Source organism: Pangasianodon hypophthalmus, chromosome 19, assembly GCF_027358585.1.
Source record: "Pangasianodon hypophthalmus isolate fPanHyp1 chromosome 19, fPanHyp1.pri, whole genome shotgun sequence".
NCBI lineage: Eukaryota > Metazoa > Chordata > Actinopteri > Siluriformes > Pangasiidae > Pangasianodon > Pangasianodon hypophthalmus.
In genome coordinates this window covers 7,234,977-7,255,686 of record NC_069728.1, presented here as the reverse complement: position 1 = coordinate 7,255,686, position 20,710 = coordinate 7,234,977, and the positions used below count along the sequence as shown (strand labels likewise).

The following is a 20,710-nucleotide window of genomic DNA, read 5'->3' as shown; positions in this document are numbered from 1 at the left end:
ACCTACCCATTCAAGCAATTATCTAATCAGCCAATCATGTGTCAGCAGTGCAATGAATAAAATCATGCAGATACGGCCAGCAGCTTCAGGTAATGTTCACATCAACCATCAGAATTGGGGAAAAACGTCATCTCAGTGATTTTGATTGTGGAATGATTGTTGATGCCAGACAGGCTAGTTTGAGTATTTCTATAACTGCTGATCTCACGCATAACAGTCTCTAGAGTTTACTCAGAATGGTGCGATAAAGAAAAAAACATCCAGTGAGTGGAAGTTCTGTGGATGGAATAGCCTTGTTGATGAGAGAGGTCAACGGAGAATGGCCAAACTGGTTTAAGCTGACAGAATACAATAATTTAGATATCCACTCTGTACAATTGTGGTGAACAGAAAAGCATCTCAGAATGCACAACACATCGAACCTTCAGGCTACAACAGCAGGAGACCATGTAAGGTTCCACTTCTGTCAGCCAAGAACAGAAAGCAGAGGCTGCAATTTCCCCATCTTCTAATGGCTACATCCAGCATGATAATGCACCATGTCACAAAACAAAAGTCGTCTCAAACTGGTTTTATGAACATGACAGTGAGTTCAGTGTTCTTCAGTGGCCTTCCCAGTCACTGGATCTGAATCCAGTAGAACACCTTTGGGATGTGGTAGAACGGGAGATTCACAGCATGAAAGTGCACCTGAAGAATCTGCAGGAATTGCGTGATGCAATCATTTCAACATGGACCAGAATCTTTAAGGAATGTTTCCAACATCTTGTGGAACCCATGCCCTGAAGAATTGAAGCTGTTTTGAAAGCAAAGGGAAGCGACATTAATGAAGCACATGTTTCCTTAACATTGGGGTCAGCTTAAGTTTGCAGTCTTAGCTATTTTTTGCCTCTCCTCTACATCTGCATATACATTATGTGGAACCTGCATGCATCCTCCTTGGTCTTCCATGTATTTTATATCTATGTATATTTCTGGTGTTTATAGCTGTGAGTTTCATATTGATTAGTCTATGCATGAATAACATGTCTTAAAACAAGTATAAATAGCCACTAAACAGGTTCAACAAGTTGTTTATTTTATGCATGCACAGAATATTTCCAGTTTGAAACAGTGATGAGAGATGAGGGGGATGAGGGATGCAATTTAAACTGACTACTAGAACCACCACTAAGTAAGTACATTTAGTTCACACTTACTTATACACATTGTCACACACACACATTTAAAATTTTTCTTCCCCTTACAAGTGAAAGAAAAAACAATTGACCAGTGAGTTATGCAAGACTGTAAGACCTGGCACATGTCTACTGACTCATACTGAAGAAGGTCACACTCAAATATACTAGGTTATTCCCCAAAACCAAGGGAAATAGCGAAATGTAAACCAGAAAATCAACTGTTCATTGGCCATTATGCAATACAGTAATATTATGTGGCTTGTCTGAAACTAATAAAGGTATTAGCACACATTTCACATTCTTTGATACAAATAACATGTATGTTTCTGAAGACACACAAATTTCTGCTCTAATTTCAGTCATGTAGTTTGAAATATTACTCACGTTTCTCTTGAAATCTAATGTCAGACTTAATTACTGATCTTATGCAAAATGTTTAAACAGAGTATAAATGAAGTCTTATATTGTTAAAGAAAAAATCAATACAACAAAACCTGTGACCGCCAAGCGGAAACTCAATAAATCTCATACATCTCCTGTATCTAAATTTTTTTTTTTTGTGTATATGAGGAATAAAACACAGCGGGGCATGCTGTTACAGAAAATAATCACCAACAGGGTGGTGTGATATGTTACCATCCCAAAGATTATTTTCCTATAACAGTTTGTCCTGAAGTGTATTATTCTTCTTATATCACAGCAATTTGCCAACAATTTATTATTTTTATTTATTAAAGAACAGCCCATCATACTTTTTATAGTTACATTTAATGCTGTGAAACATTCATGAAACAAGTAAGCTCCTGTTGTCACTTACATTGTAGGAGGTATAAACAGTCACTACCTCACCAGCCTCACTTTTTTTCTTCAATAAGACAAAAAAATAAATAAATAAATAAATATCAGAAAAAAAATCAGCTTGTTATCAAGACACTCCAAAGCACAAGATCATCTGTTCTGAAGGCGGTGGTGTGTTGGTAAGCTTAATTTTACAGCTTTACCTGTTACAAAGCACTGACATTGGAGACTCCTTCCATTAAGTTAACGTTTCCTTACAGAAAGCTTTACCATATAAACAAATATAACAACTTTTGCTAAAACTTTTGGTTTTCTTTGCTAAATAACGACACATTTTTAATGTGTTTATTATTATGCTTAGATTGTGTGGAGCATCACCATAGAAATGATAATGTATTTTAATAAGTGCATTATACCTACCCATATAAAATGCTGAAAGATGCCTAGTTTTGTCAGCAGAATTTAGGTACCCCTGGAACACAGCCATGGACACACAAAACACTAGTCTATTTCAAACTGCCTGCTTATGTTCTGTGCCCTTTCATATTAAAATTGGGCTTTCTTTAGGTTTAGGGGCTTTGATATTCACACTTAATCTTACAGCCATATTTGCTCCAACTAAGAGACATTTTCTTGTGGCTGTGATCTTAGAATCTCACTTATATTCAGCAACCCAAAAAACACCTAAAACATAAACAATGTCATATCCATGAGCAGCAAGACAGGCGTCAACCATCCAGTGATGGAGGATGGGAATGACCTTAATTTCTTTCGGCTGGAAAGAGAGGAAAAGTTGACAGATGCAATGCTGCAATAGTGTACCATACATGGAATTCTTCTGTCTTGCAAATGCCATGCAAATTTGCAAAAGAATTCTGTCCAGCCAGCTGCTGAGTCACATTCCCACAGCGCAAGCTTATTCACTTGCCATACATCCAGAACAGGCACCATCACATCAAGTCACAATCACATCTTCCTTGTAGCATGTTAATTAGCAGTCTTTATGTTAATGCCTGCATCACAAAGGTCATTATCATGTTTGAACTACACATACCAATTAGGTTTTTGAGGCTATTAGGCATTAACTCCACATTGCATGGTCAGATTCAGCTTACAGCAAAGTTAGCAACATTGTTGGGTCAAACATTTGACCAATCTGAGCTTATCCTGAGCTACAATTTACACTAAAACTGAATTTGGTCAGATCCTTTTACTTAATCCCATAAAATGATACCCACAAATATTGTATAATTCTCTTTTCTTTTTTTTTAAACTTTAATTAAGTAAATTTAATTATGCAACTCTGTGGCTTGCCTCTTTGTCATTTGATTTTTGTTGTATTGTGACAAACATGAAAGAGTAGTTGTTATCATTTCCTACATGGCACTTCATTCAAACGAAAGAACGGGAGTGTGCAGAAACAAGAAAAGAAGCTCAATGAGATACTCCCAGGCACATGGCAGAAGAAAGCTGGAGTCGGCTCAGAGTCTTCCAGATTTTTCGTAGACTGATGGTAACATTCTCTGACCATGTGCACATCTGGACATCTGTTTTTCAGCTGCAAGAGCTGACAGACCTGCCGTTCACTGAGAAAGAGGAACAATAAACAATGTCATTAGAATGCAGCAAGGGGACATAAAAAAGTACTGGTTAAATTAATAGCCCATAATCTCCATTAAAATAGTAAATCCTCTTGTCTGTAAAAAAGAAGCTTATCTTTTAGCATGTTAGTGAGATAGCTTGCACAGTGACTGCCTGATACTGATTCTGTAGGTCCAACCTGATCACCAGTGCAGCAGTGTAACTATGATCATCTTGTAGGACAATAGCCTACAGAATGAACTTCAGCATAGCATTAGCCGTCTAGTCAAAACGCAAGCTCTGGTTGAAGATTGTTCCGCTCATTACTCTGGCAAATGATGTATCAGTATAAAATTCCTCCAATTCCGAGCGGACACCACTGACACAGAGCTGACTAAAAATTACTGTAATTCACTATTAGGGGAATCTCAGGGTGACTCACAGCAGCTCAGAACCATTGTGACTACATTGTTATAGAGTCTTTTTGGTTCTCAGACTCAATAATAAAAATGCATTACATTTACATTTACCTTTACAGCATTCAGTAGATGCCCTTATGCAGAGCAAATTACAGAAGCACTTTGTAGTGTCTATAAAAAACACATCCTCATGCTAGTTCACTACATCAGAGACAGAGAGTACCATCAGGCTAAATTCCTGTTGGGTACAGTATCAAAAGAAAAGGCAACAGAAAGATAAAAAATAGATGACCAAAGTGCTATTTCAAGTGCTTGGTGAAGAGGCAGGTCTTTAGTCTTCGTTTGAAGATGGCCAGGGGAAGTTCATTCCACCATCTGAGTGCCAGGACTGAGAAGAGCCTTGATGCATGTCTTCTTTGTACCTTGAGCAATGGTGAGATCATGGTGCTGAGGGCCTGGAAGGAGTGTGAAGCAGAGTGGCTTGTGAAAAGTGCTTTAACATGTACAGGCTCTGACCCATTTTTGGCTTCCTAGGCAAGCATCAGAGTTTTAAATCTGATGCAGGCAGCTACAGGAAGCCAGTGGAGGGAGAGTAGCAATGGGGTGCTGAAGGAGAACTTGGGAAGATTGAAAAGTCTGATGGCGCACAGGGGCAGACCTGCTAGGACCGAGTTACAGTAGTCCAGTATTGAAATGACAAAGGTCTGAACAAAGCACCTAAGCTACCTTTGTAGATAGAAACGGCTGGATCATCTAACAGGAGAAAGCTGCATGACAGAGTCAGTTTAGCAATGTGAGGCAAGAAAGACAGTTGGTTTGACCAGGACTACCCCAAGGTTCCAGAGATGTACAGCAGCTCAGTCTTGCTGGGATTTAGTTTCAGCAGACCAGGATGACTTGTCTGCCAGACATGCTGAGATCCATGCAGAGAAAAGTGTCATGACAAAATGTCTGCCAGACATGCTGAGATCCATGCAGAAACATGAGTGTTAAAAAAAAACACCTGCGTGACAAGCAAAATCCCATGCACTGTAGCTTTAACTAATACATTATTCCGTTTCCAGTGTAAATTTTACTCAGTAGCTCCTTATATCTAAAGGACAAAAATTCATTTGGGCATCTGTACAGACACAGATAACTGCAAATTTTATTAATTTACTATGTGAAAATTGAGTGTATATACATAACATATTGCAAATATGTGCTGTGTTACTTGCCCACACTCACCTGAGGTCAGGGTGGTGTTTTAACAGCACGCAGATTTCTAGTTCAAGGTTTTCTGGATCTTGCTCCTTTATCACTTCTGAAACTCTGGGCAAAATTACTGATAGCCATTCCTTCTCCGATCCCTGTTGGAATAAAGTGATCTCTTATTCTCAATCTCAAAAAAAGAAGACCTTCAGCAATAATTGGGATATGCTTTAACATAAAAATAGTTTAAAAATGATTTAACTCTGATAGCAGGACAAATCATGGGTTTATAAAATTAGCAGGTTTAATATGTTACTGTTTCTATAGTAACAACTCATTCACAAGGATTTGTATGGTGAACACTCAATGTAATCTAAAGCTACTAATAAAATTATATTATTTAACAAAGAAAAATGTATAAACATTGATTTGGTGGATGGTTATTTAACATTTATGAAAGGAGTCTCGAGTGTCAGGGTGCATTTTTGTCTTATTAACTTCAAGAGAGAGAAAAAAGAGGTTTTTATAGAAAAATAATCAACCTGTAAACTTGGACTAGTACGTTGGTTAAAATATATTGAAGCAAAGCTATTTGTATTGGTAACAACAGCAATATATTTCTCATATTATGAAATATTATGAAATACTGTCTTTGGGTTCCACTTATAGCACATAGCTGAGTGGAAAGAAGTTACAGATGGATTTTCCTTGGTTATGTAAGCAAGTATGATAGCAAAGTTTGGTAAGGTAAATGACACTTTCTATTTGTTTTTACAGAATTTGAGACTTAGTCTTTGTGGAGTGATCAGAATAAGATTATATGCAGATTTGTATGAAGCCCTAAAATTAACATCATGAGTCAAGCAAAAGATTTTAGTATATGTAAGAATATTAAACTAATTTTACAACACCTTCGGATGTGATGCAAGTGCAATGACTTTTTGCTTTGTTGTGCTGTCTTTGTTGTGCTTGTTGTGCATATGTGTGTATGTGTGTGAGAGGCCAACTAACATTTGTGTAAAACAGTGTGTTGATTCTGTCACTGTCCTGACACAGAAAGCATGCAGCTGCCTCCTGCTTGTCCTTGTTTTTTAGTTTCAGTTTCCTCTTTAGCATCCTTTTGACATATTCAATCATCACCTCAAAATGCAGCTGACTCAACAGCTCCTACACAGGCATTCACACACACACACACACACACACACTTAGTTATAAAAGTTAGACAAATAAAGAGAGAGAGAGAGAGAGAGAGAGAGAGAGACACTGTATGCACATGTATGCTGTTATACACACTGCTGGTTCTTTTTGTGGTGGTGATTCTGACCTTTAGACAGGCACTGTGTAGGCCTTTCAAAGAATGAATTTTCTCATTCAGTGTAGCTTCTAGTTTGCCAATAATCTCTTCATGCTTTGAAAACCAAGCTGGAGTCCACAATTCACGGTAATTCACCTGTGTGAATACCGCAGAAAGAAGGGTGAGGATGTAAATATGACTAAGGCATTATAAATATGTACTATGGAAAAAAAAGTAAATCTACTGCCACATTACAAAGAATCACTCTTTGTATAATATCAACTTCAAGCAATTTTTAAGAAACATACCAACAAGTTTACTGTCAACTCCAAAACCCTTGGAACGCTTTAATGAAATTGGGCAAAATTAAATACGTAAAATGAATAAAACATGCAATGTGTATGAGTATGATTCTTCATGTAATATACTGCATGTGAACATAGGTAATGTAATATGCTGTATATAAACACGTATAGATATATATATATATAGACTGTATATAAAAGTATTAGAACAGCAAGACCAATATTTTTGTTTTTGCCATACACTGAAGTCATTTGAGCTTGAGATCAAAAGATGAACATGAGATGATAGATCAGAATTTCACCTTTAGTTTCCTGGTAGTTACATCTAGATATGTTAAAGAACTTAGAACATGACACCTTTTGTTTGAACCCACCCATTTTTCAGGTGATCAAAAATAGAATATGTGACTGACAGGTGTTTCCATTCAACTCATTTTATTCAATTCAATTCAATTTTATTTGCATAGTGCTTTTAACAACGAACATTGTCACAAAGCAGTTTTACAGAAATAAATACATTCAAATTAAATTAAATCAAAATAAATTGTAAATAAATAAATTGTTTCCTGTTGCCCAGGTGTGTCCTGTTATATTGACTGTTTAAACAATTAACAGCTCTGATTGTCTACTCTTGGTCTGAGCCCTGGGTTTCTCCTGTAAAGACTGCATTTGTTGTTAAAAAGGATGAACCAACACGAAGACCAGACAAGTGTCTGTGGGATAAAAGCAAGCCATTTTGAAGCTGGGAAAAGAGGGGAAATCAGTCATAGCCAATAAACCAATTTGGAATGTCCTGAAAAAGAAAGAAACCATTGGTTTACTAAGAACCAGATATTTAAGAGGTCAAGCATGGATACCTTCAGGCTACTTTCACTTCATCTGGAAGATTCTTTTGTGTCTCTATGAATACAGTCCCTGTGAATACAGTCATTTGATCTCAACTTCCCATTTGTTCCTCATTTCAATCTATTCGGAAATTACCCAAAATGTCTTTTTAAATTGTTGCTAAAGGAACAGGATTACTTTAGAATATTTCAATTTACACACTTCAAATACTTTGATCTTAGCCTTTTAATTACAAGAATAGACAGGATTAATTAAATTTGGTAATTACCCTGTGACATCACCAACAACTTCCACAGGGCAGGGGTGCAGTTCTCACAATCCACCATTTGAATAAGACTTCGAGACAGAAATATAGAGGCCATACCACAAGATGCAAACCAGTCATCTGCAGTAAGGTAAACCAAGATTAAACTGTACCAAAGCGAAGGAAAGGCCAAAGTGTTTAGAAAGAAAGGATCTGTTCATGATCCAAAACATACAAGCTCATCAGTCAAGCACGGTGGAGGTAGTGTCATGGCTTTGGCTTGCATGGCTGCTTCTGTAAAGGGCTCACTAATCTTTATTGATGATGTAACTCATGATGGTAGCAGCAGAATGAATTCAGCAGTCTACAGAAACATTCTGTCTGACAGAGAAATGCATCCAATCCAACTGGGAGGAACTTCATCGTGCAGCAAGATAATGACCCAAAACACACTGCTTACACAACAAAGGACTTCATCAGGGGAAAAAAGTTGAAGGTTTTAGACTGACCAAGTCAAGCACCAGACCTTAACCCAACTGAGCAAGCGTTTCACCTCCTGAAGAGGAGGCAGAAGGGAGGAACCCTCAAAACAAGCAACAACTGAAAGAAGCTGTGGTACAAGCCTGGAAAAGCATCACAAAAGAAGAATGCAACAGTTTGTTGATTACAGTGGGTTGCCGGCTTGATGCAGTTATTGCAAACAAGGGATATGTAACCAAATATTAAGTGTTATTTACTTTAATTTACTTTAAGACTATCTGTTCCTATACTTTTGCTCACCTAAAAATTGTGTGGTCTGCCACCAAAGGTGCCATGTTCTATGTGGTTTAACACATCTAGATGTAAATATCAGGAAATTAAGTCTGAAATTCTGATCTATTGTCTCATATTCATCTTTTTATCTAAAACCCAAAAGACTTCAGTGTGGCTTTGCTATTCCAATACTTTTGGCGAGGACTGTACATTTTTATGTGTCTGCAACAATTTCCACATAAAATGAAGCAATAAAGAATGGATTCAAATACAGAGAAAGCCTCGGATGGAAGGATGGAAAGAACTCAGATGGAAACTTGGCTTTGAGAATGTGTTATGGTCTAGTCTAGGAATTTTGTTTGTAGATACCTTGAGTTCCTTGTGTATGGGGCTGAGGAAGTAACTGTGACTGGAGTCTCTTAGCTCTGATGCAATCGATAGCCAGGCTACTTTCATTTCATCTGGAAGATTCTCTTGTTTCTCTATATGCTCCCTGTAAATTCAGTCATTTGACATAACAACTTCCCATCTTAGATGCTCCTCATTTCAACATTTTTGAAAATTACCCACGATATATTTTTAAGTGGTTGTTAAAGGAACAGCATTACTTTCAGTTTACACACTTCAAATACTTTGATCTTTAAAGTCTTTTAATTACACGAATAGACAGGAATAAGTAAATTTAATAATTACCCTGTAATTATTATTTTTTTAAATAATTAAATCACTAATAACTAAGCTGTTTTGATCTGTTTTTCAAAAAAGTGGACTTTTCATTATGTCTTGAAAAATAGGAAACAATCAAGTTTCATTTTTAATACTCTCACTAAACGATTCATAGATCCTGTACACTGTTGTTTAGCATTGCAGTGCCCAAAACTGGTGGAAGAAAAATTTGTCCTAATGTTTTAGATAGTTTCTTCATCAATAATGATGAAATTTTACTGGCAGCTGTACATGCCCAAACTATGCCATGACACCTATCATGTTTCACAAATAAGATATTATCTTGAGCTTGGATCATGAGCTGTTTGTGTTTCCCCACCAACTGTAAGCTATGGAACATTTTATTTTTTAAATACAAGTAATGTTTTGTGAAGTAAACATGGATACCAAGGACTTGTTTCTATGTGTTTCTCACCTTATCTTGCTGATATTAAACAGCTGGGCTTTCATGATTTCAGCCATGTTCGTCTGCTGGCATTTAAGAAATTCCTCCACGGAGTTCTTATAACTGCCAACAGCAAATAAATATCTTTATATTTATTGAAAGCTTGCTGCCACATACAAATAGTCAAACATTTTGTAAATCTAGCTATCATAGTTACATAACCTGTTGGGACCATTTAATTTGGCAAAAAAAAAAAAAAAAAGTATGGTATACAGTTCAAAGTTTCACTACAAAGGAATAAATTCGGAGTTATATTTACAGCCTGACTATAAGATCCCAGTCCAGTCTAATTTCTGCCTGGATTAGAAGTCCAGATCATTAGAATATTTTTCTTTGCATTATTCCTTCTCTTTTTTGTCTGGAATAAAGTAGCTTGATAATAGTTTGATCACATGCATATGATAATACCTCATTAGGAAGCCGCCCATCTGCAAAAACATTTGCTGTGCTTTATCATTTCCCAGAAAGTCTCCAACGTCTTTTATGGCTCCATCAATAACCTGTTAAATGAGAGGATCACATAAGACCAGAGAAGAGGAAATGTTAAAGACATAACATGCTAACTTACATCATCTTAATCAGTAAAATGAGTCAAGCCATCCTGATGCACATACCGCTATAACATCTAAAGCGAGATTGCAAAAATAATATTCATCAATAAGTTCAGGTTTTTTATTAGCCTGCCAGTCTGCCTCCTTTAACTTAAGAGCATTGGACAACCAAGTCTTGACTTCTTTCTGTAAACAAGAAAATATGAAAAAAAGGAAAATTAGCATGTCCCAAGTATGTCATTGCACTGACTCTCCACTTTAATAGGAACACCTGTACTCCAATTTGTTCATGCAATTATCTGCTTTGACAGTGGTGTGGTTGTTGGTGCCAGACACGCTGGTTTGAGAATCACAGAAACTGCTGAATTTACACAGAATGGTGTGAAAAACAAAAAGCAAATAGTGATCAGTGGTTCTACAGGCAGAAAGGGCTTGTTAATGAGAGAGGTTAGAGGAAAATGGCCAGATTGATTTGAGCTAACAGGAAGTCCACTCAAATAACCACTCTTTACAACTGTGGTGAGCAGAAAAGCATCTCACAATGCATAATATGTTGAACCTTGAGGCAGATGGTCTAAAACAGCAGAATCCCACATCAGATTCCACTCTGTCAACCAAGAAGATGAATCTGAAGCAGCTGAAGTTTGGAATAAGACCAGGCAATATTTTGTTGTAAGATTTCTGTCCACTGAATGCCACTCACTGGATGTTATTTTCCTTTTTGCACCATTCTGTATTACTCTAGAGACTGTTCTGTGTGAAAATCACAGGAGCGCAGCAGTTGTTGTAATACTCAAACCAGCCTATCTTGCACCAACAACTCCGCCATGGTCAAGGTCACTGAGATCACATTTTTCCCAATTCTGATGTTTAACTGAAGGTCTGAACATTAACTGAAGCTCTTGACCTGTATCTGCATGATATTATGCACTGAGCTGTTGCCACATAATTGGCCAATCGGATAATTGCATAAATGGGCAGGGCTGCAAGCATTCCTGTTAAAGTGCCCAGCGAGTGTATAAGATACAAAAATATGTAATAGTCTTCTATTATTACTTCACACACCTCTTTGTGTGACAAATATTGCTCCTCCAGTGACTTATGATCTTCCTCAGTTAACAAAGCTCCTAATGATTCAATTGTGATGTTTGAGTTCAGTTCGTCCTGTTGCAAAATAGCCCTGAAAAACAATTATTAAATATGTAGAGCTGGCTTGAAGAGGTGTATCAATAAATCTGGTTTGTATTAACATGGAACCATGTTTCTTAATAAGGTACTGTGTTGGCGATATTCTTGTTTTTCTTACTTTGGATAATTGTTTATTTGTTTCAGTATGAATCTGTAATCCTCCCCAGTAACACTGAACTGTAGAAGTTTCTTGAGTTTTGTTGAGAAAGCTTGATGATAGAGCTGAGCATACATGTCACACACGTTGAAATCTGATGAGTAACATTTCTGCACGTGATTGACAACTTGAAGCAGGTCATTCTGAATGACACTGCCTATCTGTACCACCTCTCTTTTCAGCACGTCTGTGTCAAGCTCTTCTTCATTTACTTGCTGCAGCCGTACCTCCACCACCTCCTTAATTATCATGTCATGGATCTGTCGGCATCTCATGGGGCGCCAACATGGGGACTCCTCTGCTGCCTCTTCCCAGTGCCTGTCTTGTTCCTCCTGCTGAGCTATAGCCATTATAGCACTTCTCAGCATCTCCTGATTCTCCATGTTAAAGGAATCATGGACAGCCATCTTCAGATGATCCATCAGAGTCTCATAGTCCTTCCTCAAACCTTTTTTTTCATCTTCTGTGCAAATCACCTCCTTAGCTGATGACTGTGAGCTAAAGAGGCACTTCTCCCTTTCCAAAAGTTGCTGGCTAGCTTCTGCCAAATATCCCAGTTCCAGATTCTGACTGAAATCCAAGAGCTCTGAAATAATGTCATAATTTTCCTTATACAAAATATACAAATTTTGACCATAAGCTGTACCAAAATCATTTAGTCATTTTAGTCAAACTTACCTGGATTAGATTTTGAGGAATGTTTTTTGTCTGACTTTTTTTTCTTTAATGTGAGATTTAAGAAAGGTCTTGCAGAACCATTTGAGGATTTTTTAGTTTGTTTAACCATCATTGTGGAAATAGAGTCACCTCCAACCCCCTTATGCTCTAAAAAAAATTTAAACAAATTATAAATAAAAAGGAAACATCCACAACCAACAGCATTTCAAACATGTGTCTATTTTCAGACTAAATAATTTATACTTACATTTACATTTTAGACACTGAGGTATGTTAGGTAGTAGATTTCCAGGAAGAAGGTAAGATATTGAGAAATAATTTTGATGTGATCAGTAATTAATCACTATTTATTATAATAGAGCCATAGTTAGCTATTAATAATGGTAGTATCAGGAGAAATGTAAGACCCAGTAATTACTGCTTAGTTAATAGTGAATGCCTCCTAATATACTTAATAAGTAATTAAGTAGTAGTTCTTAGCAGTTAATAGAAGTAACAAAAGTGTTAATGAATAACTCCACATTTGTTCCTGCTTAATCTCTGCACAGTTCCTGTGAGTTATTGAGCAATATCGTAAAGTGTTACCATGTATATAAGAATGTCTTCATTCTATTTCAACCCTTCCTAACCAGGACAATGTTTTAATACCTGGACACCTTCTTGGGCACATGCGCAAGGACCTGCCCGGACCTTACCACAAAGTCATATGGGGATTGTATGACATAATTTTTTCCTATACAAATACCCTTGTCAGTGGCTATCTGTGCCTTTATTCTTCTCAGCTTGTATACAAGTCAAACCTTTTTTAATATATTTTGGAGCTATCTGTGTAACAGCTTGTGACTAGAGTCAGGGCTACAGTTAACTTGTGCTCCAAAGCTGGCGATAGAGTCCTATTAACTCTGTATTTTTTTCAGTTAGCTTTCAGTTAGCTGTTTTTGTGCTGAAGTGGTGAAGAGGCACTCTTCCCATTCTAAAAGTTGCTGGCTAGCTTCTGCCAAACATCCCAGTTCCAGATTCTGACTGAAATCCAAGAGCTCTGAAATAATGTGATACTTTTTGAAATTTTCCTTACACAAAAGATACAAATTTTGACCACAAGCTGTACAAAAATCAGAAGTCATTTTAGTCAAACTTACCTGGATTAGATTCTGAGGAATGTTTTTTGCCCAACTTTTTTGTCTTTAACATGCGGTTTAGGAAACCTCTTGCAGTACCACCTGAGGATTTTGTTTTAGTTTCTTCCACCATCATTATGGAAATAGTGTCACCACCAGCTCCTTTACGCTCTAAGGAAAAGAAAAAGAGAAACAAGTCATAAATAAATAGGAAACATCCATAACCAAAAGCATTTTAAACATTTGTCCATTTTCCTGATGATAACCCAAAATTAGAGTCAAACTACTGAAATCAGAATAAATGTTGACGTCCCGAACAAAAAGTGCTGACAAGCAGCTAAACCATAAAAATAACTGACATTGATTCAGTAAGTTCACTGCCTGGCCAAAAAAAAGGTCGCTGTTTGGGTTTAAATAAGAAAATACTGAAGAGCCTATGATTGGATCATTACTGCAGTGATTAATATGTTTCAGCTGGCAACAGTTCTTTTAACCTTAACTGATGCAGTGTGTAGCTTCTCATTTCTTAAACAGCCATGGCAGATTACGTATCCCAAGGTCATGGAAAAGATGTTACTGAAGGGGAAAATTGTTGGCCTGCATCAAGCAAAGAAAACAACTAAGGAGATTGCTGAAATCACTGGAACTGGGTTATGAAATGTCCAGTGCATGATTAAAGCCTGGAAGGATAGTGGTGAACCGTCAACTTTACAGTAGAAATGTAGTCAGAAAAAAATCTTGAATGATCGTGATCGGAGATCTTTAAAACGCTTGGTGATGACACATGTAAAAAAATCGACAGGAGAACTCACGGCTATGTTTAATAGTGAAAGTAAGAGCATTTCCACATGCACTATGTGATGAGAACTTATAGGATTTGGACTAAACAGCTGTGTGGCCACAAGAAAGCCATTTGTTAGCGAGGCTAATTGGAGAAAATTACTTCAATTTGCTAGGGAGCATAAAGACTGGACTGTGGAGCAATGGAAAAAGGACATGTGGTCTGATAAAATCAGATTTACTCTATTCCAGAGCAATGGGCGTGTCAGGGTAAGAAGGGAAATGCATGAAGTGATTCACCCGTCATGCATAGTGCCTACTGTACAAGCCTCTGGAGGCAGTGTTATGATCTGGGGTTGCATCAACTGGTCAGGTCTAGGCTCAGCCTGTGGCAATAAAATGAGGTCAGCTGAGTACCTGAATGTATTGAATGACCAGGTTATCCTTTCAATGGACTTTTTCTTCCCTGACGGCACAGGCATATTCCAGGATGAAAATGCTAAGATTCATCAGGCTTATACATATATGCCTTTTAGAGAATTTACAATTGCAAATATATATAAAATTGTATATTATAATATTAGGTTTACTTAATGGATTAAATCAAGGATGGCTTAAGAACTCAGAGGTCTTGACTCTCCAGTCCTTATAAATGTGTTTATAAGTGAAGTTGCATATTATTGCTAATAAACTTTTTTGCATCTTCTTTGCCTGGTGCTGCTCCAGCACAATTCCCTCTCCTCTAGCTGCTCTGACTTTCCGCACCTGCAGTTCAGTCCTTACCCTCACCTACTCAGCTTCTGTCAAAAACCTGCCATGTCAAAAATGCTTAATGTTAACCAGTTTGTCAGTCCAGTCAGTGAAATCCACTGCAATGCTAAAGACTTAAAAATGTATGCTTCTAGATGGGCTGCTGCCCATACTTATCTACATGAGTCGTGAGCTGGGGCTGCATAGCCGCAGACTGGTCAGAGTGCCCATGCTGACCCGGTCTCGGGACCGCTCTGTGCTCTGTGCAGCGAAGTGTCTGTGCTCACTTAGTGGGTCCATGGCATGGTGTTCCATGCGGGGTTGCCTGGTTGCATTGCAGCTGTAGGGACTGTGTGGGACATATCTGTCTAGGCCTTCAGTGGAGCTATGAGCAGCTACACCACTGAAACTAGATCCCGGCTTTTGGAGGAATCTGTGTTTTTGTTTTTTGTAATTATAATATGACCTTGAGTGTGGGTTACATGGGCCTTGTAAGCTCTCAAGTGGAAACTGTTTTGCAATGGTGTGTACTCCATCATATGGGCCCAAAGTACTAACCTTTCTACAACAAATACCAGACAAGAAAAAAAAAACTTGATCTACTTTGAAAGTATATGTGCAGTCATTACTGCGCACCACGTCACTATGGATAGTGTCTCATTAGGCACTCATAAACTTGTTGCAGCCTTTCTGAAGGGAGCACGGTGCCTTTGCCCACTGTGCATCCTCAAGAGCTTTGCCTGGAAATTAATCTTTGGTTTAGAGTCTCTTAGGTCCTTTCCTCATGAGCACATACAGGATAATACACTGAAATTGATTTGTCTGAAGCTCAACTTCCTGCAACAGTCACTACAGCAAGAAGAGTGGGAGAGGTGCCAGGGTGGGCTTATGCTTTAACAATCAGCATGACCCTGCATACACTGGTAGCCAGATGATGCGGGTGTGACCTTATGGCCGAACACATGGTTGCTGCCTAAGGTCATATCACCCACTTTTGTGAATCAGTGTGTTGACCTTGCAGGGCTCCATTAAGGAGAACCTGCTGAGCGTTCCTTGCTCAGCCCAGTGCGAGCCCTTCAATACTAAGCGGAATGGAAAGCAGAGATTTCAGAGAACTCTACTTTAGCAGTTTGTTTTGGAAGAACTTACCTGGCAAACTATCAGTGGTCTTCAACTGCTCAACTTCATTTTGCCTATTCCTTGCATGTTTTGCAGAAGCAGCTTCAGGACCTGTTTGTTCATTCATTGCTGTACAACTGAAGACACAATGAGTCTGAATGATTTTCCTGTCAAGGGGAAAATACAAAAAGGTGTAAAGTATGGGTAAAATGAACACATAATTCAGCTAATGCACTAAAAAAAATCATATCTTAGCAAGTGAAAGTTGCTTGAGTAAAGGAAAAATTATCTAATATTTCTCATTATGAAATTAACATACTGTATAACAAATATAAGATTATTTAGCCTATTTCTAGACATGATGAGTAGTTTCACACTTATAATTGTCATATTTTATTGGCATGTGTTGAATCTACCAATAGAATAAGACCATTTCAAGCTTGAAATAAGTAAAGACCTCTAGAAATAGGCTGAATAATTAAAATTATATTTGTTTAAAAATAAAGAAAGTAACATTAGATAAATTTGCCTATATTCAAGATATTATTACTTGTTAAGATATTAATTTTTGCAGTGTGCCTTTATTTTTGCATGCTTCAAAACCTAAAGAATGTAGTGAGTATAATAATCAGCTGTTATGGGATATATACAAGATAGACTATATGTGGACACCTGACCATCACACCCATATGTGCCCACTGAAGTTCGTCCCCCCTTTGTTGTTATAACAGCCTCTACAATTAAGGCTTTCCACTAGATTTGGGAATGTGGCTGTTCAGATTTGTGCTCATTCAGCCACAAGACCATTAGTAAAGGTGGGAACTGAAGACCAGTGAGGAGGCCTGGGGTGCAGTTGGAGTTCCAATTCATCCCAAAGGTGTTCAGTGGGGTTGAGGTCAGGGCTCTGTGCAGAACACTTGAGTTCTTCCACATCAGCCTTGGCAAACCATATTAACCCTGATTTGTGTACAGGGACATTGTCATACTGGAACAGGTTTGGGCCCTTTAGTTCCCAAAGTTTAGAAATCTTAATGCTACAGCATACTAAGACATTCTAGACAATTGTGAGATGCCATGGCACCTATAGGATCCAAAAAAGGGCAGGAACAATCATTTTATTCTTTCATGCAAGCGGGAATGGACAATCAGATATGAAGTTTGAACTTACTATGGGAGTGGATGCAATTGACAAAGTTTCTGTTGGAGTCTGCAGGAGTGGGATTTAAAAAAAACGTCTTCTGCCCATCTCTAGCAGAAATCAATGCTCTTATTCAGCCTGGTTACTGATCCTGTGCCTTTGCATTATTCACTTATTCTTTTCCAGTCTCTGACCTTCAATTTGTGTCAGGCAACACTGCTGCCAAAGAGAATTTTTCACTGTTGACCTCATTTCCCAAGAATTCCCCTCTGTTAGAATGATCCCCTGAATTAGTTTCAAGAATTCACTCTACTCCACAGTTTCAATGTCTGTTTTTTCCCCTAATAAAAAGCCATGGATTTGCTCCTTTTATTTCCTTGGTGTCACACTCTGAACCTCATCCATGGTTTTCCCAAGCGTAAGAGCTTTTCTTGGCTTCAGTAACACATTCTAATGAGCCTGTTCACTATAAAGTCCCTTGCTCTGTTTCTGTTGTAGGGCTTACTTAGCTCTTTAAAGCCTGCCCATTAAACAAGTGGGTTGGGTAGTAAACATGAAGTCATGACAGTGTTTGTTCAATTAAAATACTGGGAAACACTAATGAAAAGGATGCATTTTTCAGTGTCATATCATCTGAAGAAGACAGTATGCAATTGCACTGGGCAAGATACTATAAAAACATAGCTATATAAGCTACAAGTTACTTTACAAAAAAACAGTTCCTGAATCAACAATCCTGTTCAGATGTTGTTGTTTTAGAGAGAACTTTCAAACTGAAGCAGAATTGCTAAAAAAAAAAAAAAAAAAAACCTGGGGAAAAAAAAAGAAACTTTTGATGCAATAAACAAGAAACAAGAAACTGATTGAGCAGATTTCAGAGGGCTGGCAGGAAGAGGTGATTTAATCAAAGTCTTAAGCCTCGTTCCAGAACATCTTCCTAGTTTACTCTGTTTATTCAATTTAATCATAGTGTAACACATTTCCCCACCCCATCAGAAGAGGTCATGTTCCCTGAATACTAGCATGAAGTCTGTCAAGTAGTTACAGGTTACTTTCTGGGTTTGAATTATTTTAGCAACCAAGTAAATTATTTCATTGTGAAATTATTTCTTTGTTCTATGTTGACCTGTCTGTGTTTTACAGAACCTTTGCTTTGTTATTTGGATTACTTCTTTGGATTTGGTCGTATTGCATATGGTCCACTGTGTTTTAACTATTGCTTGCCTTTTGACCTTGCTTTTGGATAATGTTTTCACTTTGCCAGGATTTGTAATAAAACCTCCTTGAACATGAATCCTCCTTCTGTGTCTGAGTCCCATATGTTACAGAAGACACCACCCGTCTGCTCCACAGACCCCCTGGCTATGCTCCCTGGACCCCAGGGACACATCTTCTTTCTGGTTTGAAAGCAATTATTACCCAGAGCCTAGTATTTCAAAAGCAACAAAAAGGTAGGTTCATCTAAACTGTTAGAGAGCATATTTTGTAATGCTCATTCTACCAAATAATGATCTTTGTATTGTGATGCTTTTGGGAAACTCATGCTTTAAGTCAGTTAAATTCAGGTCAAAGTCCAATCACTAACCCCTCCCTGTCCCTGATCTCAGTTCGTAATTTTCATTCCAGTCAAAGAGAATTGTGCATGTTCTTATGAATTGGTTCTGTGAGTGACTGGATTAATCCTGTTTATTTCTGCCAATATTAACCTGTATGCAGCTAGATAATGCAAGCTGCAGAGTATGAATTCTGCAGCCCTGGTATCTCAGTCCCAAAGCACTGAATAAAAACAGGTTGATAAAATTCAAATTATATCAAGAATTTTTTTACTGAGCAAGATCACACATGCTAGATCTGGCACTATAGTATCCGAAGAAAGCAAAACACACCTAATTATACATATTACTACATACATACAAAACATTTAAAGCAAGACAAAGTGCAGAAATACATCATCATCTAAAACATTCACATTTGTTTTGTGTGAATTCACACAAGTGCAAAAATGGTCAGTATCATATAGCAAATCTCAATATTGTATAACAAATCTCCCCAGTGATGGATAAAAAGGCATTGCTTACCTCCTTTTTTCTCAGACTGGGTGCGGTTGTGTGGATGCTGAAGAGTGGTCCTTCTCTGACATCACTGACGTCATTGTGAAGCAGGAAGAGAAAGTGTTTCAGTTTCAGTTCTATGAGTCACTGGTAGAAATTGTCTCAGGCTTTTCCTTTCCTAATCTCCTTCACCACAGTCTATTTGCTTAACCACATTTATTGATGCTTATAACAAGATAGCTTACAGCTTACATATCTAGCTCTTTTTCTCTCGAGTGCCCTAGTGTGCTCCCTTTTGGTATCTGCTGTATAGTAAGCTAGTGCTGCTTTCTGAGAAATCACATGATTTCTCACTCTGCTAAGCCTCACCACCCACCCTCACCACTCAGCTGTAACACCTTTTATTGCCTGAAAAGACATCAGTAAATTTGTAATAGATAGATAGATAGATAGATACCACACACAGTGCAAAATGTATCAGTGAAGATAAGGTACAAAAAAACAAGAAAAAAATTATAATTATACTACTTGTACTTCACACATTACCAAGCTATACAACTGTATTCAAAAGGATGAAAATTATGTCTTAACCCTTGTCCTCCTCTTGTTAAAGCCAGGTGTCTTAATCTTTTATTCTACAGCATACAAAGACATTCTAGAAAACTGTATGCTTACAACTTTGCGGTAACAGTTTGAGGAAGGTCCACGTAGGGGTGTGAAGGTCAGGTGTCCACATACTTTTAGCAATATATTGTATTAATGCTTATTAAAAACATTGAAACTCCAAAATATGCCAGAAACAACCACAAGGGAGGAAACTATGATTCAGGCATTGTAAGTTAGCCAGTCAGTTATCCTGGTATTGTATAAAACTTCAGAAACAGATCCCAGCTTTGTATAGATTTAGGTAATTGCACTGAATATGCTATGCATAATGCATTCTGCAGGCATTTTTTAATAGGCCAAGGACTTATACAGCCCATTATACTTTCATGAAGCACACTGTGGATTAGTGCTCTTAGTTCAAATTTAACTTCTGTTTATGCTCCTGCTCTTGACTCTGTGCCTGACTATCTATTTAATCTCTAGTATTATTATTAAAGTCAGGTGTCTTAACCACAAATGACCAAGTCAAGGATAATCAGCAGCAACAAATTTAGCCAAACAAACTCTCAGAACTGCACAGAAATAGCCAGATAAGTGTGCAGCCACTCACTGGTCAGAAATACTGTGGTGGCTGAGGGCTGCTTGTAAAAAGCAGCTGAGATTACTCAGTGTACAGAGCATTAAGTTTTACTCAGTGCTTTCTAAGCTGATCACAAAACAGTATAGACGCCAGACTGACTATTGGAACAGTGTGCTAAGGATGGATAAGACAGAGCCACATGTAATGGTAA

At 37.7% G+C, this 20,710-nt stretch overlaps 1 protein-coding gene across 1 annotated transcript; it reads right to left on the bottom strand.

Annotated features, from left to right (window-relative positions):
- Positions 1-1,064: 1,064 nt before the first annotated feature.
- Positions 1,065-19,593, bottom strand: LOC113545215 (exocyst complex component 3-like protein). Its single transcript, XM_026944427.3, has 14 exons — positions 19,341-19,593; positions 16,155-16,291; positions 13,497-13,646; positions 12,358-12,504; positions 11,641-12,265; positions 11,400-11,514; positions 10,398-10,520; positions 10,192-10,283; positions 9,754-9,846; positions 8,982-9,105; positions 6,495-6,620; positions 6,182-6,337; positions 5,207-5,328; positions 1,065-3,565 (listed from the first exon to the last, which is right to left on the bottom strand). The coding sequence occupies exons 2-14, from the start codon at positions 16,249-16,251 to the stop codon at positions 3,349-3,351; spliced, it is 2,187 nt and encodes a 728-aa protein (XP_026800228.3). The 5' UTR covers positions 16,252-16,291; positions 19,341-19,593; the 3' UTR covers positions 1,065-3,348.
- Positions 19,594-20,710: the final 1,117 nt, after the last annotated feature.